The sequence below is a fragment of the Sesamum indicum genome, linkage group LG4 (genome assembly GCF_026168435.1).
Source record: "Sesamum indicum cultivar Baizhima isolate 11 linkage group LG4, ASM2616843v1, whole genome shotgun sequence".
Classification (NCBI taxonomy): domain Eukaryota; kingdom Viridiplantae; phylum Streptophyta; class Magnoliopsida; order Lamiales; family Pedaliaceae; genus Sesamum; species Sesamum indicum.
Genome location: NC_142660.1, coordinates 6,917,045 through 6,931,808, shown reverse-complemented (window position 1 = coordinate 6,931,808; position 14,764 = coordinate 6,917,045). Strand labels below are relative to the sequence as shown.

At 34.2% G+C, this 14,764-nt stretch overlaps 1 protein-coding gene across 7 annotated transcripts; it reads left to right on the top strand.

Moving 5' to 3' along the window:
• Positions 1-343: 343 nt before the first annotated feature.
• LOC105160126 (nuclear pore complex protein NUP205-like) lies at positions 344-14,197 on the top strand. 7 transcript variants are annotated; one of them, XM_088879713.1, is made up of 23 exons: positions 344-601; positions 1,429-1,551; positions 1,637-1,852; positions 2,454-2,551; positions 3,379-3,501; positions 3,587-3,802; positions 4,404-4,501; positions 5,329-5,451; positions 5,537-5,752; positions 6,354-6,451; positions 7,279-7,401; positions 7,487-7,702; positions 8,304-8,401; positions 9,229-9,351; positions 9,437-9,652; positions 10,254-10,351; positions 10,619-10,708; positions 10,817-11,105; positions 11,217-11,294; positions 11,500-11,898; positions 11,990-12,083; positions 12,251-12,302; positions 14,001-14,197. In XM_088879713.1, exons 1-4 carry the CDS (start codon positions 473-475, stop codon positions 2,487-2,489), a joined length of 504 nt encoding a protein of 167 aa, XP_088735839.1. In that variant the 5' UTR covers positions 344-472; the 3' UTR covers positions 2,490-2,551; positions 3,379-3,501; positions 3,587-3,802; positions 4,404-4,501; positions 5,329-5,451; positions 5,537-5,752; positions 6,354-6,451; positions 7,279-7,401; positions 7,487-7,702; positions 8,304-8,401; positions 9,229-9,351; positions 9,437-9,652; positions 10,254-10,351; positions 10,619-10,708; positions 10,817-11,105; positions 11,217-11,294; positions 11,500-11,898; positions 11,990-12,083; positions 12,251-12,302; positions 14,001-14,197. The 7 variants fall into 7 exon arrangements, with proteins under 7 accessions (XP_088735839.1, XP_088735836.1, XP_088735837.1 ...); XM_088879710.1 differs by lacking the exon at positions 11,217-11,294; XM_088879711.1 differs by having other exon boundaries at positions 11,217-11,898.
• The last annotated feature ends 567 nt before the right edge of the window (positions 14,198-14,764 follow it).

Here is a 14,764-nt window from a genome sequence, read left to right as displayed (position 1 = left end):
GTTATAAGGGTGAGTATGTTTCTTCTTCTCTCTACACAAATCTCTTGTTTGCAGTTTCTAATTTGCGCTTTTGCTTTCTGAGTGTTAATTGAAGAAATTCTAGGACTGTTGTATGCCCGTATGCTGAAAATGATCTTGAAAACAGTGACTCTCCTTGTTTCTCATAATTGGAATGACATTAGGCTCGTTCTTCTGATGTTGGGTCGCAAAATACTTGGGCTAATCCATATTAACTGTGACTAACTAATTTCAGGGCTAAAGATACAACCCAGATTCAGAGTCGGCCCTTGAATTTCTTGCCAAAACACTGCCAAAGGGCTGTGGTGACATTTGGCTCCAAAGGCTGCAGCGCAAAACACGGAAAAGAGGCATGTTCTATGTGCCGTGTCTTCCACTTGACGTTTTAGTTCCAACACTAACCATCAAAGTGGAAACAAGAAGCATCAGATGAACATCACAAGGGCAATGAGTAATGTCAGACAAACCAAAATCATCATATGAGATCTCTAAACACATCAAAGACATGTTTTCTGCTTTGAAAGAGAGTGCTGCGGAACTCATTGGGGGTTTGGACTCCTTGATGCATTTTATAGTGCATCAGGTCCGTATCTTCTTATCTTGTTCTGTATTTTATAGTGCACCTTAGTTGCACTAAGGCATTTCACAGTTTGGTTGTACATTAGGTGCATGCAGTTCAAATGTACTCACATAACATTTATTTCAGTTGTCTATGTATCTCGGAGAGATTATCCTTTTCTTAATCTATACTGATTTAGTGCTCCTTCAAGTTTCCCTCGCCCATTACTATGAAGGTGTACATTAAATTTATTTTCATCCCTTGGCTGAGATATTTTTATGTTTATTACAGAAATCGATCCCACTGTACTAATTACATAGGTTAAATACAGTTATATAATGTCAATACAGAGTGAGAAGTGAGAACAAAGAATTGATGGACCCGGTACTCATTTTCTAATAGCGTGGGAACTTTTGTATGTTCTAGCGTACATGCGGTATATTCTATTTTATATTTGCTGATGACCATATAGAAAGAATATGTAATTCTTATAGGCTTCCCATGAAATTTTGCTTAGAGATTTCCTCATGGTATGATTTTTCTGCAAGTGTTCAACCAATTTCTGACAATATGGTTTAAGGTCATCTGCGATTTATTTTTATATGCAAAAAGCACTGTAAGTTTCGTATTTACGTGGAGCATGAATCTGCTAGAGCCAAAAATTCATCCATAAATAAACTAGTATCTGTGTTGGAAAAATGGAATTTTTTATCTACACATGCTTGCTTTTTCCTTCCTTTTTCATTTTTGATTCTTGTTTTGGTTAGGAAATTTTGGATGCGTCTTTCCTGTTTATGTCATTTTTCTATTTTGTTATTACTGATAATGCAAAGTTCTCTCTGTTTGTGCAGATAGCATATAGCCTTCTATTCTCTCTTGTCATCGCTTTCATATCACATGCTTTGAGCACAGTACCGAACAAAGCGTCTGTCTTGTCCCAGGATGCTTCTTTTAGGCGTGAATTTCATGAGATTGTAAGATAAAACCTTACCTATTTGTTTGACACTGTACCTCTGTCTATGACATTATGAACCTTACTGGATCCTGTGCTTCTTCCAGGTGATGGTTGCTGGACATGATACTGTAGTTGATTGTGTAAGGCTTGCATGGCTTGTAGAATTGATTATGGTACAAGACGGAAATGACGCAAACGAGGCACTGACAAGTACTTTGTCTAATGATATGAAAAGTGTTTGCTCATGTTTGGACGTCGTTTTTGCCAATAACGTTTTCCAGTTTTGGCTGGATAAGATCTTTCATACAGCAGCATATCAGGTCGGTGATTAATCTTTCTGCAAGCTAATTTGACACCAGCGGTGGTAATGCAAGCTCCTTTATTTAATTTTAATCAGGCTCTTGACTGGAATGCAAACTTCGTGGTTTCCTGAATCATGACTAGTCCTAAACTGATGTTGTGTCAAACCCCATTTGTTCTCTGTGGATGAATTCTTTATTTATTGAGTGATTATAAGATTGTGTCCTTCCTTAATGCTCTATCAAAAATCCGTGCAGTATGTAATATTGTTTTGGGCTTCTACTTCTTTTCTTTTGGGTTTAGCCATCTTTACTTCAGAACATGTCATTTTCTGTTCTTGCTGCTTCACTAATTTCTTAAAGGAACTGAAGAGAAGGCATGCTTGCCTTGATATACCACCAAACAGAACCACCCGTACAGAGATAGTTATTGTGAAAATTTTAATCCAATCTAAATAAATACATTCGTCTTGGTTTGCTGCCTGTGATTTCTCTCTCATGCTTGAATGTGATAAATGAAGTGATTCTAAAAGAGCTAGGATACGAGGGGTGCTCAACGTATTTCTTGGCTTCACTTTGTAGGAACTGACGTAAATGATTTGATAGCATTTGCTTCCTGCAGGCTCTAAACACATCAAAGACATGTTTTCTGCTTTGAAAGAGAGTGCTGCGGAACTCATTGGGGGTTTGGACTCCTTGATGCATTTTATAGTGCATCAGGTCCGTATCTTCTTATCTTGTTCTGTATTTTATAGTGCACCTTAGTTGCACTAAGGCATTTCACAGTTTGGTTGTACATTAGGTGCATGCAGTTCAAATGTACTCACATAACATTTATTTCAGTTGTCTATGTATCTCGGAGAGATTATCCTTTTCTTAATCTATACTGATTTAGTGCTCCTTCAAGTTTCCCTCGCCCATTACTATGAAGGTGTACATTAAATTTATTTTCATCCCTTGGCTGAGATATTTTTATGTTTATTACAGAAATCGATCCCACTGTACTAATTACATAGGTTAAATACAGTTATATAATGTCAATACAGAGTGAGAAGTGAGAACAAAGAATTGATGGACCCGGTACTCATTTTCTAATAGCGTGGGAACTTTTGTATGTTCTAGCGTACATGCGGTATATTCTATTTTATATTTGCTGATGACCATATAGAAAGAATATGTAATTCTTATAGGCTTCCCATGAAATTTTGCTTAGAGATTTCCTCATGGTATGATTTTTCTGCAAGTGTTCAACCAATTTCTGACAATATGGTTTAAGGTCATCTGCGATTTATTTTTATATGCAAAAAGCACTGTAAGTTTCGTATTTACGTGGAGCATGAATCTGCTAGAGCCAAAAATTCATCCATAAATAAACTAGTATCTGTGTTGGAAAAATGGAATTTTTTATCTACACATGCTTGCTTTTTCCTTCCTTTTTCATTTTTGATTCTTGTTTTGGTTAGGAAATTTTGGATGCGTCTTTCCTGTTTATGTCATTTTTCTATTTTGTTATTACTGATAATGCAAAGTTCTCTCTGTTTGTGCAGATAGCATATAGCCTTCTATTCTCTCTTGTCATCGCTTTCATATCACATGCTTTGAGCACAGTACCGAACAAAGCGTCTGTCTTGTCCCAGGATGCTTCTTTTAGGCGTGAATTTCATGAGATTGTAAGATAAAACCTTACCTATTTGTTTGACACTGTACCTCTGTCTATGACATTATGAACCTTACTGGATCCTGTGCTTCTTCCAGGTGATGGTTGCTGGACATGATACTGTAGTTGATTGTGTAAGGCTTGCATGGCTTGTAGAATTGATTATGGTACAAGACGGAAATGACGCAAACGAGGCACTGACAAGTACTTTGTCTAATGATATGAAAAGTGTTTGCTCATGTTTGGACGTCGTTTTTGCCAATAACGTTTTCCAGTTTTGGCTGGATAAGATCTTTCATACAGCAGCATATCAGGTCGGTGATTAATCTTTCTGCAAGCTAATTTGACACCAGCGGTGGTAATGCAAGCTCCTTTATTTAATTTTAATCAGGCTCTTGACTGGAATGCAAACTTCGTGGTTTCCTGAATCATGACTAGTCCTAAACTGATGTTGTGTCAAACCCCATTTGTTCTCTGTGGATGAATTCTTTATTTATTGAGTGATTATAAGATTGTGTCCTTCCTTAATGCTCTATCAAAAATCCGTGCAGTATGTAATATTGTTTTGGGCTTCTACTTCTTTTCTTTTGGGTTTAGCCATCTTTACTTCAGAACATGTCATTTTCTGTTCTTGCTGCTTCACTAATTTCTTAAAGGAACTGAAGAGAAGGCATGCTTGCCTTGATATACCACCAAACAGAACCACCCGTACAGAGATAGTTATTGTGAAAATTTTAATCCAATCTAAATAAATACATTCGTCTTGGTTTGCTGCCTGTGATTTCTCTCTCATGCTTGAATGTGATAAATGAAGTGATTCTAAAAGAGCTAGGATACGAGGGGTGCTCAACGTATTTCTTGGCTTCACTTTGTAGGAACTGACGTAAATGATTTGATAGCATTTGCTTCCTGCAGGCTCTAAACACATCAAAGACATGTTTTCTGCTTTGAAAGAGAGTGCTGCGGAACTCATTGGGGGTTTGGACTCCTTGATGCATTTTATAGTGCATCAGGTCCGTATCTTCTTATCTTGTTCTGTATTTTATAGTGCACCTTAGTTGCACTAAGGCATTTCACAGTTTGGTTGTACATTAGGTGCATGCAGTTCAAATGTACTCACATAACATTTATTTCAGTTGTCTATGTATCTCGGAGAGATTATCCTTTTCTTAATCTATACTGATTTAGTGCTCCTTCAAGTTTCCCTCGCCCATTACTATGAAGGTGTACATTAAATTTATTTTCATCCCTTGGCTGAGATATTTTTATGTTTATTACAGAAATCGATCCCACTGTACTAATTACATAGGTTAAATACAGTTATATAATGTCAATACAGAGTGAGAAGTGAGAACAAAGAATTGATGGACCCGGTACTCATTTTCTAATAGCGTGGGAACTTTTGTATGTTCTAGCGTACATGCGGTATATTCTATTTTATATTTGCTGATGACCATATAGAAAGAATATGTAATTCTTATAGGCTTCCCATGAAATTTTGCTTAGAGATTTCCTCATGGTATGATTTTTCTGCAAGTGTTCAACCAATTTCTGACAATATGGTTTAAGGTCATCTGCGATTTATTTTTATATGCAAAAAGCACTGTAAGTTTCGTATTTACGTGGAGCATGAATCTGCTAGAGCCAAAAATTCATCCATAAATAAACTAGTATCTGTGTTGGAAAAATGGAATTTTTTATCTACACATGCTTGCTTTTTCCTTCCTTTTTCATTTTTGATTCTTGTTTTGGTTAGGAAATTTTGGATGCGTCTTTCCTGTTTATGTCATTTTTCTATTTTGTTATTACTGATAATGCAAAGTTCTCTCTGTTTGTGCAGATAGCATATAGCCTTCTATTCTCTCTTGTCATCGCTTTCATATCACATGCTTTGAGCACAGTACCGAACAAAGCGTCTGTCTTGTCCCAGGATGCTTCTTTTAGGCGTGAATTTCATGAGATTGTAAGATAAAACCTTACCTATTTGTTTGACACTGTACCTCTGTCTATGACATTATGAACCTTACTGGATCCTGTGCTTCTTCCAGGTGATGGTTGCTGGACATGATACTGTAGTTGATTGTGTAAGGCTTGCATGGCTTGTAGAATTGATTATGGTACAAGACGGAAATGACGCAAACGAGGCACTGACAAGTACTTTGTCTAATGATATGAAAAGTGTTTGCTCATGTTTGGACGTCGTTTTTGCCAATAACGTTTTCCAGTTTTGGCTGGATAAGATCTTTCATACAGCAGCATATCAGGTCGGTGATTAATCTTTCTGCAAGCTAATTTGACACCAGCGGTGGTAATGCAAGCTCCTTTATTTAATTTTAATCAGGCTCTTGACTGGAATGCAAACTTCGTGGTTTCCTGAATCATGACTAGTCCTAAACTGATGTTGTGTCAAACCCCATTTGTTCTCTGTGGATGAATTCTTTATTTATTGAGTGATTATAAGATTGTGTCCTTCCTTAATGCTCTATCAAAAATCCGTGCAGTATGTAATATTGTTTTGGGCTTCTACTTCTTTTCTTTTGGGTTTAGCCATCTTTACTTCAGAACATGTCATTTTCTGTTCTTGCTGCTTCACTAATTTCTTAAAGGAACTGAAGAGAAGGCATGCTTGCCTTGATATACCACCAAACAGAACCACCCGTACAGAGATAGTTATTGTGAAAATTTTAATCCAATCTAAATAAATACATTCGTCTTGGTTTGCTGCCTGTGATTTCTCTCTCATGCTTGAATGTGATAAATGAAGTGATTCTAAAAGAGCTAGGATACGAGGGGTGCTCAACGTATTTCTTGGCTTCACTTTGTAGGAACTGACGTAAATGATTTGATAGCATTTGCTTCCTGCAGGCTCTAAACACATCAAAGACATGTTTTCTGCTTTGAAAGAGAGTGCTGCGGAACTCATTGGGGGTTTGGACTCCTTGATGCATTTTATAGTGCATCAGGTCCGTATCTTCTTATCTTGTTCTGTATTTTATAGTGCACCTTAGTTGCACTAAGGCATTTCACAGTTTGGTTGTACATTAGGTGCATGCAGTTCAAATGTACTCACATAACATTTATTTCAGTTGTCTATGTATCTCGGAGAGATTATCCTTTTCTTAATCTATACTGATTTAGTGCTCCTTCAAGTTTCCCTCGCCCATTACTATGAAGGTGTACATTAAATTTATTTTCATCCCTTGGCTGAGATATTTTTATGTTTATTACAGAAATCGATCCCACTGTACTAATTACATAGGTTAAATACAGTTATATAATGTCAATACAGAGTGAGAAGTGAGAACAAAGAATTGATGGACCCGGTACTCATTTTCTAATAGCGTGGGAACTTTTGTATGTTCTAGCGTACATGCGGTATATTCTATTTTATATTTGCTGATGACCATATAGAAAGAATATGTAATTCTTATAGGCTTCCCATGAAATTTTGCTTAGAGATTTCCTCATGGTATGATTTTTCTGCAAGTGTTCAACCAATTTCTGACAATATGGTTTAAGGTCATCTGCGATTTATTTTTATATGCAAAAAGCACTGTAAGTTTCGTATTTACGTGGAGCATGAATCTGCTAGAGCCAAAAATTCATCCATAAATAAACTAGTATCTGTGTTGGAAAAATGGAATTTTTTATCTACACATGCTTGCTTTTTCCTTCCTTTTTCATTTTTGATTCTTGTTTTGGTTAGGAAATTTTGGATGCGTCTTTCCTGTTTATGTCATTTTTCTATTTTGTTATTACTGATAATGCAAAGTTCTCTCTGTTTGTGCAGATAGCATATAGCCTTCTATTCTCTCTTGTCATCGCTTTCATATCACATGCTTTGAGCACAGTACCGAACAAAGCGTCTGTCTTGTCCCAGGATGCTTCTTTTAGGCGTGAATTTCATGAGATTGTAAGATAAAACCTTACCTATTTGTTTGACACTGTACCTCTGTCTATGACATTATGAACCTTACTGGATCCTGTGCTTCTTCCAGGTGATGGTTGCTGGACATGATACTGTAGTTGATTGTGTAAGGCTTGCATGGCTTGTAGAATTGATTATGGTACAAGACGGAAATGACGCAAACGAGGCACTGACAAGTACTTTGTCTAATGATATGAAAAGTGTTTGCTCATGTTTGGACGTCGTTTTTGCCAATAACGTTTTCCAGTTTTGGCTGGATAAGATCTTTCATACAGCAGCATATCAGGTCGGTGATTAATCTTTCTGCAAGCTAATTTGACACCAGCGGTGGTAATGCAAGCTCCTTTATTTAATTTTAATCAGGCTCTTGACTGGAATGCAAACTTCGTGGTTTCCTGAATCATGACTAGTCCTAAACTGATGTTGTGTCAAACCCCATTTGTTCTCTGTGGATGAATTCTTTATTTATTGAGTGATTATAAGATTGTGTCCTTCCTTAATGCTCTATCAAAAATCCGTGCAGTATGTAATATTGTTTTGGGCTTCTACTTCTTTTCTTTTGGGTTTAGCCATCTTTACTTCAGAACATGTCATTTTCTGTTCTTGCTGCTTCACTAATTTCTTAAAGGAACTGAAGAGAAGGCATGCTTGCCTTGATATACCACCAAACAGAACCACCCGTACAGAGATAGTTATTGTGAAAATTTTAATCCAATCTAAATAAATACATTCGTCTTGGTTTGCTGCCTGTGATTTCTCTCTCATGCTTGAATGTGATAAATGAAGTGATTCTAAAAGAGCTAGGATACGAGGGGTGCTCAACGTATTTCTTGGCTTCACTTTGTAGGAACTGACGTAAATGATTTGATAGCATTTGCTTCCTGCAGGCTCTAAACACATCAAAGACATGTTTTCTGCTTTGAAAGAGAGTGCTGCGGAACTCATTGGGGGTTTGGACTCCTTGATGCATTTTATAGTGCATCAGGTCCGTATCTTCTTATCTTGTTCTGTATTTTATAGTGCACCTTAGTTGCACTAAGGCATTTCACAGTTTGGTTGTACATTAGGTGCATGCAGTTCAAATGTACTCACATAACATTTATTTCAGTTGTCTATGTATCTCGGAGAGATTATCCTTTTCTTAATCTATACTGATTTAGTGCTCCTTCAAGTTTCCCTCGCCCATTACTATGAAGGTGTACATTAAATTTATTTTCATCCCTTGGCTGAGATATTTTTATGTTTATTACAGAAATCGATCCCACTGTACTAATTACATAGGTTAAATACAGTTATATAATGTCAATACAGAGTGAGAAGTGAGAACAAAGAATTGATGGACCCGGTACTCATTTTCTAATAGCGTGGGAACTTTTGTATGTTCTAGCGTACATGCGGTATATTCTATTTTATATTTGCTGATGACCATATAGAAAGAATATGTAATTCTTATAGGCTTCCCATGAAATTTTGCTTAGAGATTTCCTCATGGTATGATTTTTCTGCAAGTGTTCAACCAATTTCTGACAATATGGTTTAAGGTCATCTGCGATTTATTTTTATATGCAAAAAGCACTGTAAGTTTCGTATTTACGTGGAGCATGAATCTGCTAGAGCCAAAAATTCATCCATAAATAAACTAGTATCTGTGTTGGAAAAATGGAATTTTTTATCTACACATGCTTGCTTTTTCCTTCCTTTTTCATTTTTGATTCTTGTTTTGGTTAGGAAATTTTGGATGCGTCTTTCCTGTTTATGTCATTTTTCTATTTTGTTATTACTGATAATGCAAAGTTCTCTCTGTTTGTGCAGATAGCATATAGCCTTCTATTCTCTCTTGTCATCGCTTTCATATCACATGCTTTGAGCACAGTACCGAACAAAGCGTCTGTCTTGTCCCAGGATGCTTCTTTTAGGCGTGAATTTCATGAGATTGTAAGATAAAACCTTACCTATTTGTTTGACACTGTACCTCTGTCTATGACATTATGAACCTTACTGGATCCGGTGCTTCTTCCAGGTGATGGTTGCTGGACATGATACTGTAGTTGATTGTGTAAGGCTTGCATGGCTTGTAGAATTGATTATGGTACAAGACGGAAATGACGCAAACGAGGCACTGACAAGTACTTTGTCTAATGATATGAAAAGTGTTTGCTCATGTTTGGACGTCGTTTTTGCCAATAACGTTTTCCAGTTTTGGCTGGATAAGATCTTTCATACAGCAGCATATCAGGTCGGTGATTAATCTTTCTGCAAGCTAATTTGACACCAGCGGTGGTATTGCAAGCTCCTTTATTTAATTTTAATCAGGCTCTTGACTGGAATGCAAACTTCGTGGTTTCCTGAATCATGACTAGTCCTAAACTGATGTTGTGTCAAACCCCATTTGTTCTCTGTGGATGAATTCTTTATTTATTGAGTGATTATAAGATTGTGTCCTTCCTTAATGCTCTATCAAAAATCCGTGCAGTATGTAATATTGTTTTGGGCTTCTACTTCTTTTCTTTTGGGTTTAGCCATCTTTACTTCAGAACATGTCATTTTCTGTTCTTGCTGCTTCACTAATTTCTTAAAGGAACTGAAGAGAAGGCATGCTTGCCTTGATATACCACCAAACAGAACCACCCGTACAGAGATAGTTATTGTGAAAATTTTAATCCAATCTAAATAAATACATTCGTCTTGGTTTGCTGCCTGTGATTTCTCTCTCATGCTTGAATGTGATAAATGAAGTGATTCTAAAAGAGCTAGGATACGAGGGGTGCTCAACGTATTTCTGGGCTTCACTTTGTAGGAACTGACGTAAATGATCTGATAGCATTTGCTTCCTGCAGGCTCTAAACACATCAAAGACATGTTTTCTGCTTTGAAAGAGAGTGCTGCGGAACTCATTGGGGGTTTGGACTCCTTGATGCATTTTATAGTGCATCAGGTCCGTATCTTCTTATCTTGTTCTGTATTTTATAGTGCACCTTAGTTGCACTAAGGCATTTCAGAGTTTGGTTATACATTAGGTGCATGCAGTTCAAATGTACTCACATAACATTTATTTCAGTTGTCTATGTATCTCGGAGAGATTATCCTTTTCTTAATCTATACTGATTTAGTGCTCTTTCAAGTTTCCCTCGCCCATTACTATGAAGGTGTACATTAAATTTATTTTCTTCTCTTGACTGAGATTTATTTATGTTTATTACAGAAATCGATCCCACTGTACTAATTGCATAGGTCAAATACAGTTATATAATGTCAATACAGAGTGAGAAGTGAGAACAAAGAATTGGTTCAGGTATTTTCTCCTTGTTTTACTTGAAAAATGTTCAGGTATAGGCATCCCCTTTCTCATAAAATATTGGCTACTTTTCCTAAACTAATAATTTTCTATGTGATTCTGTAGACCTTGGGATCATGGATGACATTTTTGATGTCCGTGGAAACGATGCAAATGATTCTGAGTATGAGCTTCTGGTCTGCAGTCCATCCAAAATTGTGGTTAGTAAATCTAACACAAAAGTGTTGAGTATACAATGAAATTGATGAGAGCAATCCAAAAGAGGTGTGGTTGTTCTGGGTAATGGAGAGTGAATATTCAAATTTAAGCATTGAAGAGAAGTTAAATGCTGTTATTCCGTTGATTGATCTACTCAGAGCCGGTACTCAGAGGTGGTTCCAGTATCAAAATGGAGGTAATCCTTTTATTTTATTTTTGATAGCTCCTTTATGCATTTTGTTGTAAGGGATGTTTCTTCTTATCTCTACACAAATGTGGAGCTTCTAATTTGCGATTTTGCTTTCAGAGTGTTAATTGAATATCTGTTCAAGTATGTGAATATATGGACCTCCATTGCCTTTCATGATTCTATTTACTGGAGTTGGTAAGTGGAGTTAAGCTTAACTGCTCAACATCTATGCAAAAAGAGATATTGTATGAGATTACAGAAAAATGATGACACTGTTAATGTTCCTTTTTATCTGCAGAACTGGGATAAATATGCTTGGATGATTGTATAGATGTTAAAACTTATCTAGCATTGATTGTGTTGTTTCTTAGAGTTTATGCTAGAATCTTTCCATTGACAGTTTGGAGAGTTTTATCTCCATGGGCTTTGCCATTTGGTCAGTCTTCCAAACAAGTGATCAGTCCATATTAGGAGTGAAGGTAAGAGGCTATTGACATCTTGAAACATGGTCTTGCCTTCAGTAACTCATTCTGATAGATGCCTTATCAATTAAAATTCATGTAAATTGAGAATTAATTTGAATCTTGTGGTATACACTATTATGCTCGCTGGCTTGGACTGAGCTTTTGAAGTTCCTCAATTTTACCACCTTCTGAGGACAGCCTTGTAGCCACATGATAGGACTTGACAGGGAATTAAAACAGTTGTTGCACTGAGGAGGGTAACCTCCTAGTGCCGGTCAACACGGATTCACTTTACATGGCAAGAACATGGAAAGAACATGGATTCACTTTACACGGTGAGAACATTCTATTATAGCTCTTTTAGTTCATACTCCAACCTTAAGAATGAAACAGGATTAATATACAAATTGATGTGTTCTTTTCTAGCCGTTCTTTATGTTGTGCGTACAACCTATTGACAAGAAGCCAACGAAGTCCAATCAAATTTATGAGATGCGCTTCTGCTCAATAATTTTTAATGGTGATTTTATAATATTTATTCTTTAATATGTTTTTAATTTGTTGAAGGTTTAGTGTCTGAATATTGTTTCGGCACAATTTATATTGGAAAATGTTTCTCATATGTACAATTAGGAAAAACCATTACCTAATCCTTAATGTATCAAATAGCTCCTCTTCTTTGTGCAGGAATCTGATTGTTGTGGATGAATTGGCAAGAGCAACTGTCTTCCTCTGATAGGTTTGCATACATCATTACATTTCCTCTTTTGTTATTCTTTTATTTTTTTAATTTATAAATACTTTGAAATTATTAGCTATTTTGTTTTAAAAAAAGTATAAATTGGGCAATCCCTTATTAACAAAATATTTATATCTCAATAGTTATTTTATGGCCTAATAGTTATGTTGATTATATTTCAATAGTAACTGTTATATATAGATTTTAAATTTAGATATTTATTGTAATATTTTCTAAACTATGCTTCAACTTCTAACTTAAGTCATTATATATATTTGATTAGTGAAAACATTAAATGTAACACATGTTTTAATTCTTTACTTGTACATCAAAAATAGGATCCACCAATCTTTTCTTTTTCTTAGGGATTTAGATTAGAATAGGTATTCACATAAGAGAATGGATATATATTTCCATCTTTTTTCCAACCTTACTTTTATTTTTAAGAAATAAATTAACATACTCAATTTCTATTTATCATTACTAAGTTCTTTGTAAAATCTTTCTTATTCAATGTTTGGTGATATTAATTGTACATTATCATTACTAAGATGTGTGATATAGCTAATAATTAAAATATTAAATTATTATTTACTATATTAATAAAATTAGTTACTAGGTTATAATATTATATTAAAAAATTGTCACACATAAATTATTTTAAATTTTTAAAATTAATCTTTTAATCTTTTATTTTTTATTGCCAAAAGATGGAGGAAATGTAAAAGTAATATTGATGAAAATAAACAATAAGACCAAAACAATTTTTTCATTGAATTTGTATGTAAGTTACTCTTTTAATTGAAATATTAAATTATTCAATTGATTTATTGATGTTAAAAATGACCAAGTATATGATTGCAGTTACAATTAATTGGATATTAAATTATTTAATTGAATATTAAATTTTTGTTTACCAAAAGGGGGACGGCATCAAAGCAATATTTATAACCAATACATATATGTTTTTTAATATTAAATTAGTTACTAGGTTATAAATTTATAAAAATTATAATAATTAAATTAGTATGTTAATAAATAAGTTATAAATTTAAATTAAAAAATTATCTTGATTGTATAAAATTAAAATAAATTGCAAGATTACTTTATTATCAAAAGGTAGGGGATTAATTTCAATTATTTTATTATTATTTTTATTTATTTTGTATATGTTGTTTACTAAATTTAAAATAAGGTGGTTCCAATGCAATATTAATTTTTTTATATTAATTAAAGGTTAATCTTGTTTATGTTTTTCTTTTCTATAATGAACGATTAATTTTTTGTTCATAATTAAATTCTTATTACCAAAAGGTAGGGTGGGAGTCAATATTTACAGATATAAATTAAAAAATTATCTATAAATTATTTTAAATTAAAAGATTAATTTTTTATCAAAAGGTAGAGGGCATGTTGAGCAATATCTATGGAACATCTATTTTTATTTAAAATTATTATTTTTTTATTGAATTTATATATAAAGTTACACAAAATAATAAAAATATTAAATTATTTAATTAATGTATTAATAAAACCTAAATTAGATTAAAAACCATCACATTTGTGTAAATTATTTAAATATTTTTATTTTTATTTGTAACTAAATTTTTATTGCCAAAAGGTAGAGGGGCCATCAAAGCAAAACTTATGGAAAAGAATTAACTCGTATATTTTTTTTTTTATTTTTATTTATAACAGGGAAAGGTCCTCTCAATGCTGTAACGCCCACACCGAATATGGACTGAACTGTCTCACAACGTTCTGAACCTAGCTCACGTACCGCTTTAATGGGTGAACAGCCCAACCTTTGGAACATACTACAGCTCCAGGGGGCTAAGAGCCGTAGGTTATAAATTAAATTATTTAATTAATTTTTATTTAATTGATATTAATTCTTTTTCCTCTTCCCCCTCCCCCCACCCCCACCTTCTTTTTCCTTTCATCCACCACCACCAATTTTCTTTCCTTCCACTCCCAATTCCGCTATTAGCCACCAGCTTGTTCAGTTGTTCATCATCATTTTCTCTCTCTCTCTCTCTAACATAACTTGGCTTTTTGATCGGACTGGTCGGCTTTCACCGGTTTGATCGGGTTCTAATAAATTTTATTATCATATTAATTTTTTATAGAATTTTTATATTAAATTACATATTTAACTGATATTGATAGCTACCACTTTACAAATTAATTAAAAATTATCTATTGTTAATATTAAAAGATTAATTTTTATTTTTATTTATAGCTAAATTTTTAGTACCACAAAGTAGAAAGGGTATGAAAGTAATATTTACAAGAATGAATAATATGATTCAAGTACTTTTACTGAATCGGTATATAAAATTTACACATTTTAATTGAAATACTAAATGAAAATTAGATTATTGCATAAATTATTTTTATTATCAACTAGTAGGAGTATCAAAGTAAAATTTATGGGAATGAGCAATATGGTATATTTCTAT

Bases quoted from the DNA above. Each gene is read 5' to 3' on its own strand.
- LOC105160126 (XM_088879716.1), top strand. From the start codon at position 473: ATGTCAGACAAACCAAAATCATCATATGAGATCTCTAAACACATCAAA. The intron at 1,552-1,636 runs GTAAGATAAAAC...TGCTTCTTCCAG, and splicing joins GGCGTGAATTTCATGAGATT to GTGATGGTTGCTGGACATGA. The intron at 1,853-2,453 runs GTCGGTGATTAA...TGCTTCCTGCAG, and splicing joins TTCATACAGCAGCATATCAG to GCTCTAAACACATCAAAGAC.